The sequence below is a fragment of the Pristis pectinata genome, chromosome X (assembly GCF_009764475.1).
Source record: "Pristis pectinata isolate sPriPec2 chromosome X, sPriPec2.1.pri, whole genome shotgun sequence".
Taxonomy (NCBI): Eukaryota; Metazoa; Chordata; class Chondrichthyes; order Rhinopristiformes; family Pristidae; genus Pristis; species Pristis pectinata.
This window is the reverse complement of record NC_067450.1, coordinates 14,041,436-14,066,343: the sequence shown is the minus strand read 5'-3', so window position 1 is coordinate 14,066,343 and position 24,908 is coordinate 14,041,436. Positions and strand designations below refer to the sequence as shown.

At 49.0% G+C, this 24,908-nt stretch overlaps 1 protein-coding gene across 1 annotated transcript in view; it reads right to left on the bottom strand.

Annotated features, from left to right (window-relative positions):
- LOC127566986 (nck-associated protein 1-like) overlaps positions 1 to 24,908 on the bottom strand; it is a 120,490-nt gene that overhangs the window by 35,964 nt on the left and 59,618 nt on the right. Inside the window, exons 14-21 of the mRNA XM_052009573.1 lie at positions 20,253 to 20,385; positions 17,308 to 17,389; positions 16,004 to 16,062; positions 10,631 to 10,776; positions 9,499 to 9,631; positions 3,352 to 3,471; positions 3,124 to 3,263; positions 1,161 to 1,292 (exon numbers count right to left, since the gene is read on the bottom strand). Of these exons, the coding sequence (XP_051865533.1) occupies positions 1,161 to 1,292; positions 3,124 to 3,263; positions 3,352 to 3,471; positions 9,499 to 9,631; positions 10,631 to 10,776; positions 16,004 to 16,062; positions 17,308 to 17,389; positions 20,253 to 20,385 (945 nt within the window). The remainder of the gene's footprint in view (positions 1 to 1,160; positions 1,293 to 3,123; positions 3,264 to 3,351; positions 3,472 to 9,498; positions 9,632 to 10,630; positions 10,777 to 16,003; positions 16,063 to 17,307; positions 17,390 to 20,252; positions 20,386 to 24,908) is intronic.

Genomic DNA, 24,908 nt, shown 5'->3' with positions numbered 1-24,908 from the left:
TGAGGGGCAGAGATAGGGTGAATGCCAGGGCTGGGAAATCAAGAATTAGAAGGCAAAGGTTTAAGGTGAGAGTGGAGAGATTTAAAAGGGACCTGAGGGGCAACTTTTTCACCCAGAGGGTGGTCAGTGTATGCTGAGGCAGGTACATTAACAACATTTAGAACCATAGAACCATACAGCACAAAACAGGCCCTTGTTGTGCCGTCCATCAAACCACCCTCACACTATCTAACCCCTTCCTCCCGCATATCCCTCTATCTCACATTCCTCCATATGCCTATCCAACAAACTCTTGAACCTGTCCAATGTATCTGCCTCCACCCCCACCCCAGGCAGTGCATTCCATGCACCAACCACTCTCTGGGTGAAAAACCTCCCCCTGACATCTCCCCCGAACCTCCCACCCATTACCCTAAAGCCATGCCCTCTTGTCTTGAGCATTGGTGCCCTGGGAAGGAGGCGCTGACTGTCTACTCTATCTATTCCTCTCAATATTTTACATACCTCTATCATGTCTCCTCTCATCCTCCTCCTTTCCAGTGAATAAAGCCCTAGCATCTTAAGCCTCTCCTCATATTCCATACGCTCTAATCCAGGCAGCATCCTGGTAAATCTCCTCTGCACCCTCTGCAACGCCTCCACATCCTTCCTATAATGCGGTGACCAGAACTGAACACAGTACTCTAAGTGTGGTCTAAAAGGTACTTGGACAGGTACATGGATAGGAAAGGTTCAGAGGGATATGGGCCAAACACAAGCAAATGGGACTGGCTTAGATGGAAATCTTGGTCAGCATGGACCAGTTGGGCCGAAGGGCCTGTTTCCGTGCTGTGTGATTCTGTGACTCTAAGAGTACAACACCTTGCTGCTGCTGTGTTGTGTGCTTTAGTGTGATGGATCGGAGGAGAAATTTCCAAAGCGAGCATCCCAATGCCTTTGGGAAGCCCTCTCCAGATGCCTGGCCATCTGCACAGGATTCTGAAGGTAAACACCAGCTGAATTCCAAGATAACTTGATCAACTTCACTCAGTTCTTTTTGTAGCATCCATCACTTAGAAGTGAAGCAGCCCAGCCTGGGGGTAACTGCCTCCAGATTTAAACAGTTTGAGCAAGACTAGAGAACCCGCAAAATCAAACTCGTGTTCAGTGTGGGGCATTACTTGGTGAGCCGCACTTCCAGATGATTGGTGAGGTATTCAACAGGTAATATGATGTGGTCGAAGACAATCAGCTGCCGCACATGGTTGATGGTCTTGCAGTACTCAGTGAGGGTGAGGTGATGCTTATCCATGCTGAAACACAAACAGAGTTGATGATACTTTTCCGAATCAATCTCTCATCAAATTTCAAAATATCTTAACTGTCTGTTTTATTGCTTCCTTTTCAACAAACACTGTCATGTGAAACGACCAAAACTCTGCTTACCCAGACCCAGAACCTGCAGGTTGGCTGAGCTCTGGCTCTGAATGAACCTGGATAAACCATGTGGCCCAGAGGGCTGGTGCCCTTCCTGCTTTGTTCCCTCTCAGGGCTGCTGGATGGAATTCCAGCTGTCACTGACAGCCAGCTTTCACCTATCACATTGCCACATCTCAGCACAGGCTGGCAAAGCTGCCTGGGCAAGGGTAGAGGTGCCAATACTGTTGCAGACATGATGTATATCATGCAGAATGTTGGGATCAATCCAGATCAAACTCAGGTGGCTGGACTGATTCATAGCTGTTTAATCCTGCTCCATGTCACCTAACAAAAGATGTAGCCTTTTACAATTAGAACATAAAATTGATTAAAATTGAAAACGAATTGATTTTACAAATTTTTAACCCAGATTTGCTATTATATCACATGATCATTAATTAAAAATGAAGGACATATCAATCAAGTCATTCTTATAAACTAAAATGAAAAAAATAGAAGAGCACTAACCCTGACTGTGACAAATGCTGTCAGAGCCTCCCTGATCTGTGGCCCAGGAGCAGATCCCAATCTGACGATGACCCTCCCTTCCCTTGGCTGCGTCTTTCCCCATTCGCCACCCCAACTCATCATGAAACGGTCCATCCCACCGTGACTCTCTCTCCCAGACCAGAATTCCCCATGCCCTGCCACTGCCAGTACAAATCTCAGTGGCCCTTGTACAGCACATTTCCATGCGACTTTTTCTCTCGTGTTCCAAGGTTGTACTTGTGGCACTTCAGAATCACACGTTATCATTGTGGCATGAAAGCTGATGTCTTGAGGTACTCAGTACACAGAACACACAACAGGGACAGGCTCTTTGTGATGCCAAATTAAACGAATCCCATGATCCATTTCCCTCCGTTCCCGGCATATTCACACTATCATATCTGCCACCACCTCTGGCCATCCGTTCCAAGCACCTATCACTCTGTGTAAAAAAATTGCCCCCCACTTCTCCTTTAAACTTGCCCCCTCTTCTACTATTAGACACCTTTACCCTGGGAGAAAGACTCTGAATGTCTACCCTATCGATGCCTCTCATAACTTTATAAACCCCTGTCAGGTCTCCCCTCAACCTCCCCCACTCCAGAGAAAACAACTCAAGTTTGTCCAACCTCTCCTTATAGCTTACGCCCTCTAATCCAGGCAGCATCCTGGTGAACCTCTTCTGCACCCTCTCCAAAGTCTCCCCATCCTTCCTGTAACGGGGCGACCAGAACTGCACACAATACTCCAAGTGCAGCCTGACCATAGCTTTATACAGCTGCAACATGACTTCCTCACTTTTAAACTCAATGCCCCTCATGATGAAGGCAAGCGTGCCGTACGCCTTCTTTACCACCTTATCTACTGTGTGGCCACTTTTAGGGAGCTGTGGACTTGGACCCCAAGATCCCTTTGCACATCAATGTGCTTAAATGAGGATACAACAGACTAAGCTGGGAACTACCCGGTTTGATCTATCACCAGCTTTTGCAACTGGAAAGTGTACCCGGTAACTACCCAGTGACGGTATCGTGCTTCACGTGTGCCCAAACCGATGTTGCCCTGTGCCCAGATCAACTTATCGCAACACAGTTTCATCATGAGTCATCACTGATTGATGTAAATGGGTTGCTTGAATCAGTCATATAACCTCAACACTCCATCCCCTTCACCTACTTGGTGACGATGAGTCTGTCCTTACGCTGGCTTTCTACACCTGGCTTCTCGCGGTTGGGCTCAGCTTTCTTGCCGGCAGGTTTCTTCCGCTTCTTGTTGACAGCTTGCTGATGGTCTGAGCAGTGTACTTGGGCAAGCAGCTGTAGAAAAAGGAGCCAAAGGAGGTGTGCATCAGTACAATGGTAGACTGCTGAGGAAGAGATACTCCATCCACAAAAACTTACTCACCTTCTCACTGAGGTTCCGTTGCTCAAACAGAGCTTCAATAATACAAACACTGGCGTGTTTGGCGATTTCATCCAGAAAACTGGCACAGAGCTTAATGCTTCGACTTTCGAGGACAGGGTACTGCACAGAAAGATAGATATAACACTTCCATCAGTGACTACAATTAAAGCAGGCCTGAACTAACAACCCCCCAACAGATCCACATCATTTGATGCAGTCAGACTAATTCAGTAAATCCAACTTTAAATCTTAATCTCTGAGCACTGTGTTCATAGAACATAGAACAGTACATCACAGGAACAGGCCCTATGGCCCACAATGTTGTGCCGAAATTAATTAAAAAGCTAACTCAACTGATGCCTTCTGCCTCCACAATGTCCATAACCCTCCATTCCCTGCACATCTATGTGCCTCTCTAAGAGCCTTTTAAACCCCTCTGTCATATCTGCCTCCACCACCACCCCTGGCAGCGCATTCCAGGCACCCAAAAAAACTTGCCCCGCACATCTCCTTTAAACTTTGCCCCTCTCACCTTAAATGAATGCCCCCTAGTATTAGACATTTCCACCCTGGGAAAAATATACCGGCTGTCTACTGTATCTGTGCCTCTCATAATCTTGTCAAGCTCTATCAGGTCTCCCCTCAGCCTCCGCCGCTCCAGAGGAAACAACCCAAGTTTGTCCAAGCTCTCCTGCCAATCCAGGCAGCACCCTGGTGAACCTCTTCTGCACCCTCTCCAAAGACCCCACATCCTTCCAGTAACGGGGCAGAGCTTCAAATTCTTGGATCATTGGGATCTATTTTGGGGGAGGTATGACCTATACAAAAAGGATGGGTTACACCTGAACTCAAAGGGAACCAACATCCTGGCGGGAATGTTTAATATAGCTGTTAGGGAGGGTTTAAATTAATTTGGCAGAGGGAAGGAAACCAGGATGTTAGGGTCAAGGAAGAGGAAAACAGAAACAAGTCCAAGATAGTGTGCAGCGAAGATGGCAAGAAGGACAGGCAGGGGAAGAGACAGGATAATTTGCTGAGCAATAGAAATCAGTAGCAGATACTGGTCTGAACATACTGTACTTAAATGCACGTAGCATTAGAAATAAAGTGGATGACCTTTTAGTACAACTACAGATTAAAAGATATGACATTGTGGCAATCACCGAGTCATGGCTTAATGATGGATGTGATTGGGAGCTGAATGTCCAAGGGTAGACAGTGTATAGGAAAGTTAGGCAGGTAGGTAGAGGGGCTGGCGTGGCCCTGATGGTAAGCAACGATATTAAATCACTAGAAAGAAGGGACATAGGATCTGAAGAAGTAGAATCCTTATGGGTTGAGTTAAGAAATGGCAAGGACAATAATAGCAGTTATATATAGGCCCCCTAACAGCAGCAGGGATGTGGACTACAAGTTACAGTTGGAAGTAGAAAAAGCGTGTCAGAGAGACAGTGTCAAGATAATTATGGGGCATTTTAACATGAAAGTCGATTAAGAAAGTCAGGAAGGTAGTGGATCTCAGGAGACAAAGTTTGTAGAATGCCTACGGGATAGCTTTTTTGAGCAACTTGTTGATGAGCCCACCAGGGGATCAGTTGTTTTGGGTCGGGTGCTGTGTAATGAACCAGAGGTGATTAGGAAACTAAAGGTAAAGGAACCCTCAGGAAGTAGTGATCATAATATGATTGAGTCTAGTTTCAAGTTTGAAAAGGAGAAGCTGATATCAGGTGAGTCAATATTTCAGTGGAACAAAGGAAATTCCAGTGGCATGAGAGAGGAGCTGGCCCAAACTGATTGGAAGAGGAAGCTAGCTGAAGGGACGGCGGAGCAGAAATGGAAGGAATTTCTACAAGTAATAAGGAAAATGCAGGATAGATATATTCCAAGAAAGAAGAAAATTATGAATGGAAAAATGGCACAAATGTGGCTAACGAGAGAGGTGAAGGCTAAAATAAAAGCAAAAGGGAGGGTGTACAAGGAAGCAAAAATTAGTGGGAAAACAGAAGACTGGGAAACTTTTAAAAACTTACAGAAAGAAACTAAGAAAGTCATTAGGAAGGAAAAGATAAATTATGAAAGGAAGTTGGCAAATAACATACAGAAGGATACTAAGAGTTCTTTTAAATATATGAAGAGTAAAAGAGAGACACGGGTTGATACAGGACAGATTGAAAACGATGCGGGAGAGATTATAATGGGTAACAAAGGAATGGCGGAGGAACTAAATGAGTATTTTGTATCAGTCTTCACTGTGGAGGACATCAGCAGTATACCTGATAGTCAGGGGTCTCAGAGGATAGAATTAAGTACAGTCAAGATTACTGGAGAGAAGGTGCTTGGGAAGCTGAATGGACTGAGGACAGCTAAGTCTCCCGGACCGGATGAAGTGCACACTCGGGTTCTGAAGGAAGTGGCTTTAGAGATTGTGGAGGCATTGGAGATGATTTTCCAGGAATCAATAGACTCCGGCATGGTTCCGGAGGACTGAAAGGTCGCAAATGTAGTTCTGCTGTTTAAGAAAGGAGGGAGGCAGCATAAGGGAAATTACAGGCCTAGTAGTCTGACATCGGTGGTTGGAAAGTTATTGGAATCGATCCTTAAGGACGAGGTTATGGAATACCTAGAGCTGCAGGACAAGGTAGGTCCAAGTCAGCATGGTTTCCTTAAGGGAAGATCCTACCTGACCAACCTATTGGAATTTTTTGAGGTAATCTCAAGTAGGATGGACAAGGGAGAAGCAGTGGATGTTGGGTATTTGGATTTTCAAAAGGCCTTCGATAAGGTGCCGCAAAAGAGGCTGCTCAATAAGATGAGAGCCCATGGAATTACAGGAAAGATATTGGAATGGGTGGAGCATTGGCTGATAGGCAGAAAGCAAAGGATGGGAATGAAGGGATCCTGTTCTGGTGGGCTGCCGGTTACCAGTGGTGTTCCGCAGGGCTCGGTGTTGGGGCTGCTTCTTTTTACATTGTATATTGATTATTTAAGATTATGGAATAAATGGTTTTCTGGCTAAGTTTTGCAGATGACACCAAGATAGGAGGAGGAACAGGAAGTGTTGAAGAAACGGAAAGGTTGCAGAGAGACTTGGACAGTTTAGGAGAGTGGGCAAAAAAATGGCAGATGAGATACAATGTTGAGAAATGTGCCGTTGTACACTTTGGAAGAAGAAATAAACAGGCAGATTATTGTCTAGATGGGGAGAAAATTCAAAATTCGGAAATGCAAAGGGACTTGGAGTCCTCATGCAGGATACCCTAAAAGTTAACCTCCAGGTTGGGTCGGCGATAAAGAAAGCGAATGCTATGTTGGCACTCATTTCAAGAGGAATAGTGTATAAATGTAAGGATGTGTTGACGAGGCTCTACGGGGCACTGGTGAGGCCTCATTTGGAGTACTGTGTGCGGTTTTGGGCCCCTTTATCTCAGAAAGGATGTACTGATGTTGGAGAGGGTTCAGAGAAGATTTACAAGGATGATTCCCGGAATGAAAGGGCTTACGTATGATCAGCATTTGTCGGCTCTTGGACTATATTCACTGGAGTACAGAAGAATAAAAGGGGACCTCATAGAAACACTTAGAATGTTGAAAGGACTGGACAGAGTAGATGTGGCTAAGCTGTGTCCCTTGGTGGGTGAGTCCAGGACTGAAGGGCACAGTCTTAGAATTAGAGGGTACCTATTTAGAACAAAAATGAGGAGAAATTGCTTTAGCCAGAGGGTCATGGATTTATGGAATTCGTTGCCACATCCAGCTGTGGAGGCCCGATCATTGGGAGCATTTAAGGAGGAGATTGATAGGTATCTAATTAGTCAAGTTATCAAGGGATATGGGTAAAAGGCTGGAAATTGGGGCAATATGCAAATAGTTTCAGTTTAGCTCATGGAGCAGACTCGATGGGTCGAATGGCCTACTTCTGCTCCTTTGTCTTGTGATCTTGTGGTTAGAGAGTGGCTCAGACAAACTTCATCGGACAAAATACTGTACATCCAAATGGATTAAGGATGGAAATTGTGGCTGTACTGACCGCTTTCAATCTTGCACAGATCTGGTAGGATTCCAGAGTTCACATAGTTTACCTTTTGTTCAAAAAAGGAGTTGGCTTAGCTCTGGGGAAGAAGCAGGTCTGGAGAGAGGTGCAGAGAATTGGACTACGTATACATGGGACACCAAGGGCGGCGCAGTAGCGTAGCGTTTACTGTGATGCTATTAGAGCATCAGCAATCGGGGTTCAACTCCCACCGCTGTCTGTAAGGAGTTTGTACGTTCTCCCTGTGACTGCGTGGGTTTCCTCCGGGTGCTCGGGTTTGGTCTCACATTCCAAAGACATGCCAGTTCGTAGGTTAACATGGGTGTAATTGTGCAGCGCGTTGGGCCAGAAGGGCCTGTTACCGTGCTGCATGAATAAAGTTTTAAAATTTCTGCCTCCTGCACTGTAAAAAGGCCTGACAAAGCTTGAGGAACAACACATCATCCTCTACCTGGGCACCTTGCATCCTTCCAGACTCGAAATCCAATTCTCCAGCCACAGGGAAGCTGCTTTGTGTGTCTGCACCAGAACCGGCCAGGTCTGCCAGTCATCCACTGTGATGTTGGCTCAGTCTCTCTCTCCATTTCTGTGCACTTCCTGCTGATCTTACACCCCCCCCCCTGCGTTCTCTCTCTCTCATTGCTCTCATTACCTTGTCAACCAAATGGCCTTGACAACAGCTTATTTTCAACAACCCACTTCCGATGAGGGGTCTCAGACCTGAAATATTAACTGTCTGTCTCCCCACAGACACTGCCTGACCTGTTGAGTGTTTCCAGCACCTTCGGTTTTTATCTCAGATTTCCAGCATCTGCTGTGTTTTGCTTTTCCAGTTTGCTCCTTTGTTCCTGATGTGTACGTCCTGGCATTCCTGACATCATCCTAGTGAACCTTCTCTGCGCCCTCTGCAGTGCCCCGTTGTCCTTTCTGTAATGTGCTGGCCAGAACTGGACACAGTCCTCCAAGTCTGGTGCAACCAAGGTTCAATACAAGCTTTACGTTACCTCCCTACTTTTGAACTCTCTCACTCCTGGAGCAGAACCCAGTGCCTGGTTTGTTTTACAGCCTTGCTAACCCGTGGCACAGCTGCTGCGGATTGGTGTGTTTGTACTCTGATATCCCACTCCGACACTCGCCCACCCCCCCAACCCCCACCTCCGGGGGTATGGTGAAAAGTAACTTTTCCAAACTTCCTAACTCCCATTTTGTGTTGAACTTCATCTGCCCATTCTGCAAGTTTACTAATGTCCTCCTATTGATCCTCACCATCCCCTCACCTCCTAATTCGATATCATGTGCAAATTTAGAAACTGTTGCTGTTTCCGGAATCTGAATGGTGTTGGAATTGGGATTGGTTTATTATTGTCACATGTACCGAGGTACAGTGAAAAACTTTGTGTGCCATCCAGACAGATCATTTCATCACATCAGTACATCAAGGTCATAAGAAGAAAACAGAATGCAGAATATAGTGTTCCAGTGACAGAGAAACTGCAGTGCAGGTAGACAGTAATGTGCAAGGGCCACAATGAGGTAGATTAGGACATCAGGAGCTCATCTTTTAGCGTACGAAAGTCTGATAACAGTGGGATAGAAGCTGTCCTTGAGCCTGGTGGTACGTGCTCTCAGGCTTTTGTATCTTCTGCCTGATGGAAGAGGGGAGAAGAGAGACTGTCCGGGTGGGTGGGGTCTTTGATTATGTTGGCTGCTCTACCGAGGCAGCAGGAAGTGTAGACAGAGTCCATGGAGGAGAGGCTGGTTTCCGTGATGGACAGGGCTGTGTTGAAGTGTGATCAGCAGTGGTCCCAGCAGGGATCCTCGTGGGCACCGACCTCCTTCAGTGACAGACTGTCACAAAATAGGGAGTGGTGTAAGCAGACTGCCGATGGGCTGATCAGCCTCCTCCTGTGTACAATAATACTGGGATTCTGAGAGAGCTTCATAACTCCTTTGTGTGAAGCAAAGAAGTCTTCAATCGACATTCGACTTGAAAGACCTAACTTTAAGTTTAAGTGTCTGCTTTCCCTTTGTTGGCTGAGACTACTGAAGATCTGGTTCCAATACATCTGCCATTTCAGCTCAGAGAAGCCACATTGAGATGACCCTTGGGGACTTACCTCCTCAGGGCACATGTCATGAATACAGCTGGAGAAGTGGGAGCAAACCATTGGAAAGGCAATCAGGTACTGCAGTTGTGTGGGGTCCTCCGCACTTTGTGAAAACATCTTCTCAAACAAAGATGGGGAGAAACTGCCACAGAAAAAAATACATGTGTCAGACTATTAATCCAACAAGTAGTCTGGCCCTTGTTGCTTGAAGGGATTCACTGTGTGAATGTGCACTTTCATGGAAGGGAGAAAGGGACAGGGCGAGAAGGTAAAACTGGTCAGGAGTTGTTACCCACGAGCAGCTTTGATTAGGTTCCTGAAAGCAGGACAAGGGGACAAGGTGGTGGGGTCCGAGTGGTGGGGCTTGGGTAGGTATGGAGCCACACTGAACTGCAGGTGAACACATCTCTGCGGTCAATGGCAGCTGATACCAGGGTAACCTCTCAGAGGTGCGAAGTACTGGAGCACCAGCACATGACGCCCCTGGTCACACTCTCTGGAGACTGTCTGCAGGGTAATGGGCAACTCCTCATTTTCCCTCTCACCCTGAGAGTAAACACTGTTTGGAAATCATCAGCTCAATGGAGTGAGGTTTTTTTTAAAATCACATTTAACTTCAGCCTTGAAACTTGTCTCCAAACACACAGGGGTCAACCCATTCCTTTCCCCGGAGAACAGGGAAAGGTTGTCTGAATTTTCCATTCAGAAATTCCCAGCCTCAGCCACAACACACAGTGGGAAACTCATCACACAATGAGGACCGAGGAGTCTCGGACCGGTGGTCACACACTCCAAATAAGGGGTGAGGCGTTTTGCACTGGGGTGGGGAGAGGTCTCTGCAGAGGCCGGGGAGCCTGTGGAATTCTCTGCCCTGGAGGCTGGTGCGGAGTTAGTCACCGTGTTCATTCAAAACGGAGGTGGGCAGACTTCTGGCTGTGAAGGGAGTCGAGGGATGTGGAGATGGTACAGGAAAATGGATTTGGGATGGAAGATCAGTCGTGGTCTGGAAAATGGTGGAGCAGGCTCGAAGGGCTGGCTGGATAATTCCTGCTCCTGGCTCTGCTTTCTCTCCTTCTCAGGACTAACAAACACCAAAGAGCTGAAGATCAGGTGTGACTTTACAACAAACGGTGACAGGCACCAGAATGGGGTGAGGACTCCAGTCTCCTGCAGCAGGCCATCCAAATCGTCCAGCATTCGAGTGTGGAAAACAATCGTGTTCATCAGTGACGCAAGGTTCAGGTTCTCCCGCAGAATCAGAGGTGTTTTCGCAATACTTGTATAAGCCTGAAATGGAACAATCAATTGATGTGATCAATGTGATATACAGTATGAGGGAGGATGTCTCAACACTCTTCAAATCAGGTCAAATAGAACTTAGTAAGAAAACAAAAGGGCTGATCACTTTGTTGGGAATTATACTACAGGCCTCCCAATGGTCAGTGGGAGACAGGGGATCAGATCCAGAGACAAATCACAGAGGCTCAAACTTGCCACACCAACTGCCAAAGTGTGAAAGGTCTGGGGGGGCTGGAATTGTTAAAGTGGATCCAGGAGAGCTTTCTGAACCAGATAGTCCAACGAGAGAAGGGGCAGTACTGGACCTGATCTTGGGGAATGAAGGTGGGCAAGTGGTTGGGGTGTCAGTGGGAGAACACTTTGGGTACAGTGACCATCTCGGTAAGGTTCAAAGTATTTACGGAAAGGGGTAAGGATGGTCCGAAAATTAAGGTGCGGAATTGCTGGAAGGACGATTTCAATCTCATTAGAGGAGCATAGAGGGTGCAAGGGGCAGTGTGGGGGGTCAGTATAGAGAATGTAGGGGAAGAGTTTGGTTTGTGTGTGGGAGGTGGACGTGTGTGGGTGTGTGTGTGTGGGTTGTGAGTGTGGGGTGTAGTTTGGTCTGTGTGTGTGGGGGGAGTGGGCAGTGTGTGAGGGGGTTGAGTGTGGGTGAGAGAATGTTGGAAGCGTTTGGGGGGCACAGTGGGAGGTGTGTGGGGGATGCACTGGGGGGGTGCGCTGGGGGGTGGTGGTAGGTGTGTGGGGGGTGTGTTGGTGGTGTGTTAGGGTGTGGTGTGGTGGTGCGTTGGGGGTGCATGGGGGGATGGGGTTGTGTGTGGGGGGTGCGTTGGGGAGTGCGCTGGGGTGCATTGGGGGGTTGTGTGTGGGTGTGGGGGGTGGGAGGTTGTGTGGGGCTTGTGGAGGGTGTTTTGGGGGTGTTGGGGGTGTGGTGGGTGAGTGTGGGGGGAATGTGCAGTGTGTGTGGGGGTTGAGTGTGGGAGGGAGTGTGGGGTGTGTATGGGGAGTGTGTTGGGTGTGTGTGGGGTTGTAGAAGGTCTGGAGGGTGTGTAGGAGGTGTGTGGGGGGTGTGTTGGGGGTGTGTGGGTGTGTGCGCAGGTTGGGAGGATGTGTAGGGGGTTGTGGGGGATGTTGTGGGGGGGTTGTAGTGGGGGAGTGGGCGATGTGTGGGGGGGGGTGAATGTGGGGTGGATGTTTGGGGTGTATGGGGTATGTGTGGGTGTGTGGTTGTATGTGGGGAGTATGTGGGGGATGGGTGTGTCTGTGGAGTGTGTGTGTGCGGGGGGAGGATTGGGGTGAGCAGGGGGGAGGTTTGGGGTGAGCGGGGGGGCATTTTGGGGTGTGCGGGGGGGGCAGTTTGGGGTGTGCTTAAAAAGAAACTCGGAGGCAAAGAAGAGCCACGAAACATCACTGGTGGACAAAGGTTGAGGACAATCCGAAGGGCTTTATCAGGATACAACGGACAAGGTGGTAAACCAGGGAAAGAGAAAGGCCCGGGGGAAATCCGTGTCAGGTGGTCCAAAGGTGGTCTGACCAAAGTTTTACATAGCTGCACTGTGACTTCCTGAGTTTTCTCGCAGTGTCCCAGCCGAGGAGGGTGTCTGCCGCACACCTTCTTACCACCCTATCTACTTGTGTTGCCACTTCCTCTTTAGCTGTTTGGATAGGATTGTCAGAAGCATGATTACAACGCTTGTAGATGTCATGAAAAACAGCGGCGGTGTTGCCAGTGGAGTGAGTCCTCTTTGTTGGGCAGATGGAATTTAATCCTCAAAGTGTGAGGTGATGCATTTGGGGAGGTCAAATAAAGGTCGGACATAACACCATGAATGGTTGGGCTCCAGGGAGCCCTGAGGAACAGAGGGACCTCAGTGCGCAAGTCCAAGGATCCTGAAGGTGGCAGCACAGGTTGTTCAGGTGGTGAAGGAGGTGTACGAGATGTTGGCCTTCATTAGCTGGGGTATAGAATATAAGAGCAGGGAGGTTATGGTACAACTTTATAAAACATTGGTCAGAGCACAGCTGGAGCTGCATAGCTCTGGTCACCACACTACAGGATGTGACTGCACTGGTGAGGGTGCAGAGGGGATTCACCAGGATGTTGCCTGGGATGGAGCCCCAGAGTCACAGAGTTAGACAGCACAGAAACAGGCCCTTCAGCCAACTTGCCCATGCTGACCAAGGTGGAGATTACTTTGATGAGATGTCCACCCCAACAGTCAGCAGACCCACACTGAAGACCCACACCACAAGCTTCAACAACAGCTTCTTCCCCACTGCCGTCAGATTCTTGAACCCACCTGAGAAACCCTAACACCGCCTCGGACTTTATTTGCTTTTCTCCCTCTCGACTTGCACCAGGGTCATTCTGTTAATTTAGTTGTTTACTTTGCACACTTGTAAGTTGTGTATAATTTGTGTTAACTTATGTTGTCATGTTTGTAACGTACTGTGCTCTTGGTGCAGAAAGCTAACTTTCATGGCATTTATACCCTGGGTATGTGTTCCAATGATAATAAACTTGAACTTGGAATTAGGGAGATCACAGACAGCTGTGCAGTTGAAATATTAGGCAATTTGAACTTGCCTCACATTGACTGGGACTGCCATAGTGCTAAGGGATTGGATGGGGCAGAATTTGTTAAGTGTGTCCAGGAAAGTTTTCTCAAGCAATATGTAGACGGCCCTGCTGGAGAGGGGGTAACGCTGGACCTCCTGCTGGGAAATGAGGCAGGGCAGGTGACTGAGGTGTCAGTTCGGGAGCACTGTGGGACCAGTGACCACAGTTCTGTTAGTTTTAAATAGTTACGGAAAAAGATAGAAATGGTCCAGAAGTTAGTCCTAAATTGGGGCAAGGTAAGTTTTGAAGACATTAGACAGGAACTTGAAGAGGTTGATTGGGAGAGGCTGTTTGCAGGTAAAGGGACGTCTGGCAAGTGGGAGGCTTTTAAACGTGAGATGGGGAGAGTTCAGGGCCAGCGTGTTCCTGTTGGAGTGAAGGGCAAGGCTGGCAGGGGTAGGGAACCCCGGTTCACGAGGGACATTGAGGCTCTGGTCAGGAAAAAGGAGGAAGTGTATACCAGGTACAGGCAGCTGGGATCAAGTGAATCCCTTGAGGAGTACAAGAGATGTAAGGGTACACTTAGGAGGGAAGTCAGGAGGGCAAAAAGGGGACATGAGATACCTTTGGTAAATAAGGTAAAGGGGAATCCTCAGAGATTCTACAAGAGCAAAAGGGTAACGGGGAGAGAAATAGGGCCCCTGAAGGACCAATGTGGTCATCTACTTGTGGACCCACAGGAGATGGGCAAGGTGTTAAATGAATATTTCTCGTATATATTTACAGTGGAGAAGACATGGAAGCTGGGGAACTCAGGGAAGAGATAATGATGTCTTGGAACATATAAACATTATGAAAGAGGAGGTGTTTGCAGTCTTGAGGAGCACAAGGGTGGATAAATCCACAGGGCCTGACCAAGTGTATCCTAGAACATTGGGGGAAGCTGGGGAAGAAATTGCTGGGGTCCAGGCAGGGAGATTTGTATCATCATTAGTCATGGGTGACGTACCTGAAGACTGGAAGGTGGGCAATGTTGTGCCTTTATTTAAGAAGGGCTGCAAGGACAAGCCAGGGAACTACAGGCCGGTGAGCCTAACATCAGTGGTGGGGAAGTTACTGGAGGAGATTCTGAGAGACAGGATCTACCTGCATTTGGAAAGGCAAGGACTGATTAGGGAGAGTCAGCACAGCTTTGTGTGTGGGAAATCATGTTCTACGGATTTGATTGAGTTTTTTTGAAGAGGTGACCAAGAGTTTTGATGAGGGCAGGGCGGTAGATGTTGTCTACATGGACTTTAGCAAGGCCTTTAACAAGGTCCCACATGGAGGGCTGGTCCAGAAGGTTAGATCACATGGGATCCAGGGTGAGCTCGTCAATTGGATACAAAACTGCCTTGGTGGTAGGAGGCAGAGGGTGGTAGTGGAGGGGTGTTCTTCAGACTGGAGGCCTGTGACCAGTGGTGTACCGCAGGGATCGGTGCTGGGTCCTCTGTTGTTTGTCATCTATATTAACGGTTCAGATGAGAATGTAGGTGGCACGGTTAGTAAGTTTGTGGATGACACCAAAACTGGTGGTGTGGTGGACAGTGAAGAAGGTTGTCCAAGGTTACAGCAGGATCGGGATCAGCTGGGGAAGTGGGCCAAGGAATGGCAGATGGAGTTTAACTCGGACAAGTGTGAAGTGATGCATTTTGGGAAGTTAAGCCAGGGCGGGACGCACACAGTGAACGGCAGGGCCCTGGGGAGTGTTGTAGAACAGAGAGACCCAGTGGTATAGGTACATAGTTCCCTGAATGTGGTGACACAGGTAGACAGGGTGGGGAAGAAGGTATCACACTGAGCAAGAGAAGAGTTGAGTGTAAGAGTTGGGACATCATTTTACAACTGCACGTGACGTTGGTGAGACCACACTTAGAGTAGTGTGTGCAGTTCTGGTCGCCTTGCTATAGGAATAGTGGGATTAAGCTGGAAAGGGTGAAGAAAATATTCACCAGGATGTTACTGGGACTGGAGGGCTCGAGTTATAAGGAGAGACTGGACAGGCCGGGACTGTTTTCCCTGGAGCGAAGGAGGCTGAGGGGTGACCTTATAGAGGGTTATAAAATCATGAGGGACGTCGATAAGGTGGATGGTCACTGTCTTTTCCCCAGGGTAGGGGAGTCTAAACCTGGAGGGCACAGGTTTAAGGTAGGAGGAGAAAGATTTAAAGGGGACCCAAGGGGCAAGTTTTCCACGGAGAGGGTGGTGGGTGTGTGGAATGAGCTGCCAGAGGAAGTTGCAGAGAAGGGTACCATTACAATGTTTACAAGAGATTTGGACAGGTTTGTGGATAGGAAAGGTTTCTCACCCCCATTCTATCCTGAGCCCCATCCCCACTTGCACCCCCGTACACTGCCCCATCACTTGACAACCCATATCCGCCCCAGATGAAACAATGTTTTGTGGCCTGGGTACCTCCTTCTCTCATGAAGCCATGTTATTCCACAGCTAAAACTTAGTAGTTCCTTATGTCAATGACATCATGAGATGACATCATATTGACCCAATCACATCGTTACTGCCTTTGCACATCATGTACACACTTTGTACATCACCATGCCGACTAAATTCTTGAAGGTTACTGCTGTTTATCAAATGATAAGAAAATCTAGTTACCTGGAGTCGAAACCAATCCAGTCTCAGACCATGGAAGTTAAATTGCTCCTCAGTATCAACTGTGATAAAAAGAAAAAAAACGTCACTGTTAACTCCTCGGTGTTGTTGACTGAGTGCCAGTTCATCTGCAGACAGATAAGCACACCTGCATGGTTCAAGCCTCGATATACAGGAGTCGGTACTTGACGTGTTGGAGATGGTCCACGATTGAAGAGATAAAATGGGTCAATACAACAAAGAGAGCGCTGGAAAAACGCAGCGGGTCAGGCAGCAACTGTGGAGGAAAAGGTGCAAGGCATGGTTTCGGGTTGCGACCCTTCACCAGGACGGAGGGAAGAGGAGAGACAGCAGTACAAAAGGGGGTGAGAGAGTGTCTGGGGATAGGTGGAACCGGATGGGGGGGGGGTGGTGGTAGTCAAGGTAGGTAGAACTAGATGGGGGGTGTGAACCAGGTGGGGTGGGGGGGGGGCAGGTAGAACTAGATGGGGGGGTGAGCCAGGGGGGGTGGGGGGGGGCGAGCCAGGGGGGGTGGGGGGGGCAGGTGGAACCAGATGGAGGGGGGTGTGAGCCAGGTGGGGGGGGGGGCAGGTGGAAGCAGATGGGGGGAGCAGGTGGAAGCAGGTTGGGGAGGGGGGGGGGAAAGGTGAACGAGGGAGGAAGACAACTCAGTGAGCAGGTGAGTGTGTGTGGGAAGCGAACCTGGGGAGAGGGTTACCTGACATTGGAAAATTCAACGTTCATGCCATTGGGTTGCAGACTACCCTGGTGAATATGAGGTGTTGTTCCAGTCTGTGTGGCAGTAGGGAAGGCCGAGGACTGACAGGTCAGTGCGGGAATGGGAAGGGGAGTTGAAATGGCGTGTCACTGGGAGGTTAGGAGTAAGACCTGTCAGATGGGAGAGACAGAGAAATTGAGTAAAAAGGATAGCATCCTTACTGGAGACAGGGTGGGAGGTATTGTCGAGGTAGCTGTGGGAGTCACTGGGTTCATGGAAGATGTCAGAGCAAGTCTGTGTCCTGAATAGAGACAGAGAGATCCAGGAAAGGAAGAGAAGCATCAGAGATGATCCAGTTGGATCTGGGGGCAAGGTGGAAGCTTTTATTCCAGATTCCAACATCTGTGGTCTCTTTGTCTTTACGTCGATGGGTCAGTGTTTGATGTGGAGCAGTGTGTTGAAATGGGAGGTGACTCCATAATCTGGACAAGCATGTTCCCTGCAAGATCATTAATCTCTGTGCCTCAGATTAGACTTTAATAAAGTGCTGACAGAATCGCATGGCTTTTTCACCAGTTGAAATCATTACCTTGTTTGATATTCAGAGATGTCAAACTGTTCACAAACGACGACATAATCACAGATTCTTCCTCGGGACAGACAGAGAGATTCTAAAAAAATAGAAACAAAAGCATAGATGTCCAATCAAGTCATAGAATCATAAAATTTGTGTAGCACCAGAGGTTGTTTGCCTGCTCCCTGCAGACAGTCCCACCAGCCCTATTCCCCCGCTCGTTCCCCACCCCCTGCAGGTAATTCCCTCCAGTGCCGATCCAGCACCCTTTTGAAGGCCCTGATTGACACTGTCCCCACCCCCTACAGGCAGTGAGTCCCAGACCATCGCTGCTCTCTGGGTGAAGGGGTTTCCCTCACACCCTCCTTGTATCTTCAGCACAAGATACTAACTCAGTGCCCACTGGTCCTTGACCCCTCCACCAATGGGAACAGCTCCCCCCATAACCCCGGCTGAACCCCTCATGACGCTGTCCACCTCCACAGTCTCCCCTCAACCTCCTTTGCTCCAGGGGGAACAAGCCCAACTTCCCCAGTCTAACCCTGCGGCTGGAACCCCTCGCTCCCAGAACAGTTCCAGTAAACCTTTCCAGCCCCTCTCTGGGACCTTCACATCCTTCCCAAAGTGTGGTGACCAGAAATGGCCGCACTCCTCCAGCTGTGGCCGAGCCAGTGTTTGTCCAGTTTCCACATTACCTCCCTGTGTTTGTTCTCTGTGCCTCTGTCTCTGAATCCCAGGGTCCCAAACACTTCACCAGCCGCTCTCTCAACATTCCCAACCACCTCCAAGGACTGATGTCCATGTACACCCAGGTCCCTCTGTTCCCACACCCTTTAGCACTGTGCCACTGAGCCCATCGTGTCTCTCCTTGTTCTTTCTGCCCAAGTGTTTCACTTCACCCTTTCCTGTATTAAACTCCATCTGCCACTTGCCTGTCCATTCTGCCAACCTGCCTGTGTCCTGGAACAGACAGTTACTGTCCTCCTCACAGCTCATCGCACTTCCAACCTTTGGGTGGTCAGCAGGTTTGGACATTTTACCCTGCACACCCGTGTCTAGGTCATGAATATATATAGAAAGCAGTGGTCCCAGCACTGACCCCTGGGGACACCTCTGTCCACCATCCCCCAGTGTGGAAAGTAACCCCTTACCACCACCCTCTGCTTGTGGCTTTAATCCAAGTTCCCACCTGCTTCAAAAGGGCATCAATCATACCGGTGCCCAAGAAGAGCAGGGTGAGCTGCCTCAATGACTATTGCCAGGTAGCATTCACATCTACTGTGATGAAGTGCTTTGAGAGGTTGGTCATGGCTAGAGTTAACTCCTGCCTGAGCAAGGACCTGGACCTGCTGCCACAACAGGTCTACAGCGGACACAATCTCACTGGCTCTCCACTCAGCTTTGGAGCACCTAGACAACAGTAAAACATACGTCAGGCTGCTGTTTATCGATTACAGCTCAGCGTCCAACACCATCATCCCCTCAGTACTAATCAACAAGCTTCAAAACCTGGGCCTCTGTTCCTCCCTCTGCAACTGGATCCTCAACTTCCTTATCGGGAGACCACAGTCAGTGCGGATCAGTAGTAACATCTCCTCCTCGCTGACAATCAACACAGGCGCACCTCAAGGATGCATGCTTAGCCCACTGCTCTACTCACTCGACATTCATGACTGTGTTGCTAGGCACAGCTCAAACACCATCTATAAGTTCGCTGATGACACCACCGTTGTGGGCAGAACTTCAGATGGCGATGACGAGGTGGACTTCATGAAGGGGAAGTCGGGAGAACACACACCAGTCCTCATTGAGGGGTCAGCAGCGGAAAAGGGTGAGCAGCTTCAAGTTCCTGGGCGTCAACATCTCAGAGGATCTATCCTGGGCCCAACACATTGATGCAATCACGAAGAAGGCACACCAGTGGCTCTACTTTGTTAGGAGTTTGAGGAGATTTGGTACGTCACCAAAGACTCTTGGAAATTTCTACAGATGTACAGTGGAGACCATTCTGACTGGTTGCATCACAGCCTGGTATGGAGGCTCCAATGCATAGGATCGCAAGAGGCTGCAGAGCATTGTAGACTCAGCCAGCTCCATCATGGGCACAATCCTCCCCATCATAGAGGACATCTTCAGGAGGCTGTGCTTCACGAAGGCAGCATCCATCATTAAGGACCCTCACCATCCAGGACATGCCCTCTTCTCATTACTACCATCAGGGAGGAGGTACAGGAGCCTGAAGACCCACGCTCAACGTTTCAGGAACAGCTTCTTCCCCTCCGCCATCAGATTTCTGAACAGTCCATGAACACTACCTCGTTATCCCTCTTTTGCACTACTTAGTTATTTTTGTAACAGTAATTTTTGTCTTGCACTGTACTGTTGCCGCAAAACGACACGTTTCACGTCATATAAGCCTAATAAACCTGATTCTTTCCTCTATCCTTGCTGCTCCTGAGCCTTTAATTCCTCAGACCTCAATTCTGTTGACCAATCTGGGACTTACCAACACAAATTTCTTCAAGAGCCAGTTAATGTTTCCCCAATTGCTGTATACAAAAGCTTCCCCACATCCAAGGTTGAACAGACTACCCTGTGTCTGCCTGGACACCTTCCGAATTTTATGTTACTGGAACTTTGGGACATGTATTAAAGGCATTTTGTAATTTTATAAAATACAATTATTTTCTATAATTTTGAGCAACTGGTTAAACAGAAAATACTGGATTTGGACTGTTCACTGTACAATAGCAGAGCAATTCTGACCAGCCCCTCCAACACCACCTGCACTTTGAATTCAATCTCAACTTACGATCCACTTGCTGAGTTGAAATGCTTAAATATTCCGAGCCCGCCGCTGTTTCTGCCCCCGGTCCCTAGGGAAGGTGGGATTGAGGGCTGTTGATTTGCCAACAGTGATCTCCCAGATATTTCTTCTCTTTAAAATGGCTTCTCCTTACCTGAATGGTTTCATTGAGGATGACAGCATCGAAGCGAGACAGGTACAGGAGGAAGTAGCGCTGGATCACCTTTTTATATGTGTGTAACAGTCTGCGCAGCTCCTCCATCACAAACAGCAGCTCTGCGATGTTGCTGGAAGAGGAGGAGGACAGAGTGAGTGAGCTGATCCTCCCAAGAGCTTTGTCACACCTTCAAACATGCAAAGGCCTGAGAGAGGATGAAGGGAGGTGTTGCGGAAGGTTGTGTTGAGCTCGAGGGAAGTGCGGCCTCTCTCCAGGGATTGCGCCTGCTTTCATTTATCTCTTGGGTTCACAGGGCACGGTTTCTGAATCTGCAGATGACCCACAGACTGTGGGGGGGGGGGGGTGGTGGAACTGTAACTGGGACAGGAATGGACTAAACAGACATTGACTGGCTGGGAGAATGGGTGGATACATGGCTCAGGAAATCAGGGAGGTGAACACTCTTGGCAGGAAGGACGAGGAGAGGCAGTATAGACCAGAGGGCACAATTCTGAACAGGGACAAGAACAGAGAGATCTGGCGGTGTCTGTGCACGGTTCACTAAAAGGCAGCAGGACAGCTTGCGAAATTGGCACACAGGATCCTGGGTATCAACGGGCAGAGGGTACCAGAGAGAGAGGAGGACCTTCATCGTGGCCCGAACTGTTTACAATCCATCAGTGATGTGGGTGAGGGGATTAAGCGTACTCCATCTGTTTGCTGATGGTCAAAGCTGGGTGGCAGTGTGGGATATGAGGAGGGTGTGGGGAGACTTTTGGGGGATTTGGCCACGTGAGTGAGTGGGAACATGGCAGATGGAACATAATGTGGAAACGTGAGCTCACTGGTAGAAAACCAGAGAAAGGCAGAGCATTGTTTAAATGCTGAGTGTTTGAGAGGTGTTGATGTTCAGAGAACCTGGGTGCCCATGTACAACAGTTACTGAGGGGTAATGTGCACAACAGCAAGGAAGTGGGGAATAGCTATGTTGGCTCTGAATGCAAGAGGATTCGTGCAGTGATACAGAACTGCGGTGAGACCACATTTGCATTTAGTCTCCCTACCCAAGGCAGGATATGCATCGACCTCCATGTTACAGAACAGATGCGCCCCCACAGAATTCACAAATCACTGCCCGACAATTTGAGATACAGAATAAAATTCACTCTCGCAAAGTTTATGGGGAAAAAAGGAAATAAAGAAGCACAAAATTGTTTTTTTTCAACTCGCATTTCTTGACGCACGCACAGATGGCATGTCCACATTACGGAAACTCGTGGTACGGACCGTTTTCGAGGAATGCAGCTCCCCCATAACATGGGGGTTGCCTGTATGCGCAATAAAGTGAGTGAAACAGGCAATACAGTGGCACAGCGGGTGGGGCCACTGTCTCACAACTCCAGAGACCCGGGTTCGATCCTGACCTCCGGCGCTGTCTGTGTGGAGTTTGCACGTTCTCCCCGTGACCGCATGGGTTTCCCCCGGGGGATCTGGTTTCCTCCCACATCCCAACGACATGCAGTGTTGGTGGGTTAATTGGCCGCTGTAAATTGTCCCTAGTGTGTGGGTGAGGGGCATTTTCTGGGGCGGAGTCGACGGGAATGTGGGGAGATTAGGTTACAGGGAAATCAGTGAGGGAATGGGATAACTCTGTGAGCCAAATCCTTGCTTCTATGTTGTAGAACATGTGAAAGGATGATTCACATCCCAACTGGGATGGCATCAGGGAGATGAAGCAGACTAGGCCTGCACTATGTGGTGTTCAGAAGAACGAGAGGAGATCTCACTGAAGTGGACAAAATCCTGACAGGGCTTGAGACAGGCTGGATGTGGGGTCGGCTGGGGAATCCAGAACCATGGTCACAGTCTCACAACGCGGGGTCGACAGTTCATGACGGAGATGGGGAGTTTCTGCATACAGAGGAGGTGAGTCCCTGGCACTCTCTCCCCAGAGACCTGTGGAGCCTCAGTCACTGAGGTCGTTCAAAACACAGGTTGATAGATTTTTGGACATGAAGCGAAAGGAAGGACATGGGGACATTCCGAGAAACGGCACGGAGGGAGGCGATCAGGTGCAGCGGGCTCGAGGGGCCGAATGGCCTCCTCCTCCTTACGTTCCGGTACAAAGAGCACTCCACCGGTGGAATGCAATCCTCAACAGTTGGAGCAGGGAGGGAGACCATTCATCCCATCAAGTCCTTGCCAGCCAAATCCCACTTGCCAGCTGTGGGCCATACCTGCAGCTTCCAGCACGTCAGCTACTGTGACCAAGCATGTCAAGGGTTTCCCCTTCTCCAACCCATCAGCAGAGTGCAGGCACCCACACCCCTCACCTCCACTCTCATCCATCCACCAATCGCTTGAAGCCTTTGCCCCAAGGCTCCGCCTCGTCCTTGTCTACTCCATCCAGCCCCCTTCACTCATGTCGTCTCCCTCAGCCTCTTCTGTTCCAAAGGACACAGCCCCAGTTGAGTCAGTCTATCCTCATAACTAAAACTCCCCAACCCTGGTAACATCCTGGTGAATCCCCTCTGCACCCTCTCCTGTGCTGTCACACTTTCCCATAGTGTGGTGACCAGACCCATCCCCAGTGCTCCTGCTGTGTCCTCACCAGTGTTCGATCTAGATACAGGACAACCTCCCTGCTTTTGTATTCTGTGCCTCAGTCAGTAAAGGACAGGACCCCATCCACCTTCTCAACCACCTTATCGTCCTACCCTGCATCTTCAGGGCTCTGTGGTCATGCACTCCGAGATCCCACTGTTCCTCTACACTCCTTGGTATCCCATCAGTTGTCCTGTACTCCCTCACCTTGTTTGTCCTCCCCAAGTACATCACCTCACACTTCTCTGACTGAATCCACCTCTCACAGACTAGAACCACACACAAAACAATACCTTGTACAGCTGTAACATGACATCCCAACTCCTGTACTCAGTGCCTTGGCTGACGAAGGCCAGTATGCCATACACCTTCTTCCCCACCCTGCCTACCTGTGTCACCACATTCAGGGAACTATGCACCTGTACCCCTGGGTCTCCCTGTTCTACAACACTCCCCAGGGCCCTGCCGTTCACTGTGTGCGTCCTGCCCTGGTTTAACTTCCCAAAATGCATCACTTCACACTTGTCGGAGTTAAACTCCATCTGCCATTCCTTGGCCCACTTCCCCAGCTGATCCCGATCCTGTTGTAACCTTGGACAACCTTCTTCACTGTCCACCACACCACCAGTTTTGGTGTCATCCACAAACTTACTAACCGTGCCACCTACATTCTCATCCGAACTGTTAATATAGATGACAAACAACAAAGGACCCAGCACCGATCCCTGCGGCACACCACTGGTCACAGGCCTCCAGTCTGAGAAACACCCTTCCACTCCCACCCTCTGCCTCCCACCACCAAGGCAGTTTTGTATCCAATTGACGAGCTCACCCTGGGTCCCATGTGGTCTAAATTTCCGGATCAGCCCTCCACATGGGACCTTGTTAAAGACCTTGCTAAAGTCCATGTAGACAACATCTACTACCCTGCCCTCATCAATCCTCTTGGTCACCTCTTCAAAAAAACTCAATCAAATCCGTAGGACACAATTTCCCACGCACTAAGCCACGCTGACTCCCTAATCAGTCCCTGCCTTTCCAAATGCAGGTAGATCCTGTCTGTCAGAATCCCCTCCAATATAGATGACAAATAACAGAGGACCCAGCACCGATCCCTGCGGCACACCACTGGTCACAGGCCTCCAGTCTGATAAACACCCCTCCACTCCCACCCTCTGCCTCCCACCACCAAGGCAGTTTTGTGTCCAATTGATGAGCTCACCCTGGATCCCATGTGACCTAACCTTCCAGACCAGACCTCCATGCGGGACCACGTCAAAGGTTTTGCTAAAGTCCATGTAAGCCTCCCACAATGTCCTAGGATACACTTGGTCAGGCCCTGGGGATTTATCCACCTTTATCTGTTTGAACATTTCTCCTTCATAATGTGAATATGTTTCATAATATCACTTCCTATTTCTGTTCCTTGAATTCCCTGGCTTCCACAGTGAGGTGCAGAACCCATGGTTCAATGCAGACTTCCCATGAAAAGTATTGACTTGTGGTCTTGCTCATCTCTTGTGGCTCCACACACAGATTATAGAGTCATACAGCACAGAAACAGGCCCTTCGGCCCAACTGGTCCATGCCGACCAAGATGCCCAACTAAGGTCGTCCCATTTGCCCATGTTTGGCCCATATCCCTCTGAACCTTTCCTATCCACGTCCAAGTGTCTTTTAAATGTTGTTAATGTACCTGCCTCAACCACTTCCCCGGCAGCTTGTTCCATACACCCACCACCCTCTGTGTAAAAAAAAGTTGCCCCTCAGGTTCCTATTAAATATCTCCGCTCTCACCTTAAACCTATACCCTCTATAGTTTTTGATTCCCCAATCAAACTCCACCTGCCATTCCTCGGCCCACTTACCCAGCTGATCAAGATCCCCCTGTAATTTTTGATAACCATCTTCCTTGTCCACTATACCACCTATTTTAGTGACAGCTGCAAACTTAACTGTGGCTGGACCAGGCTTTCATGAACGCTGACCCTGACTCCATTGCTACTGTGCTCTGGGCATGATGTGCAGGGCCCCGTGTGCTGCATAACC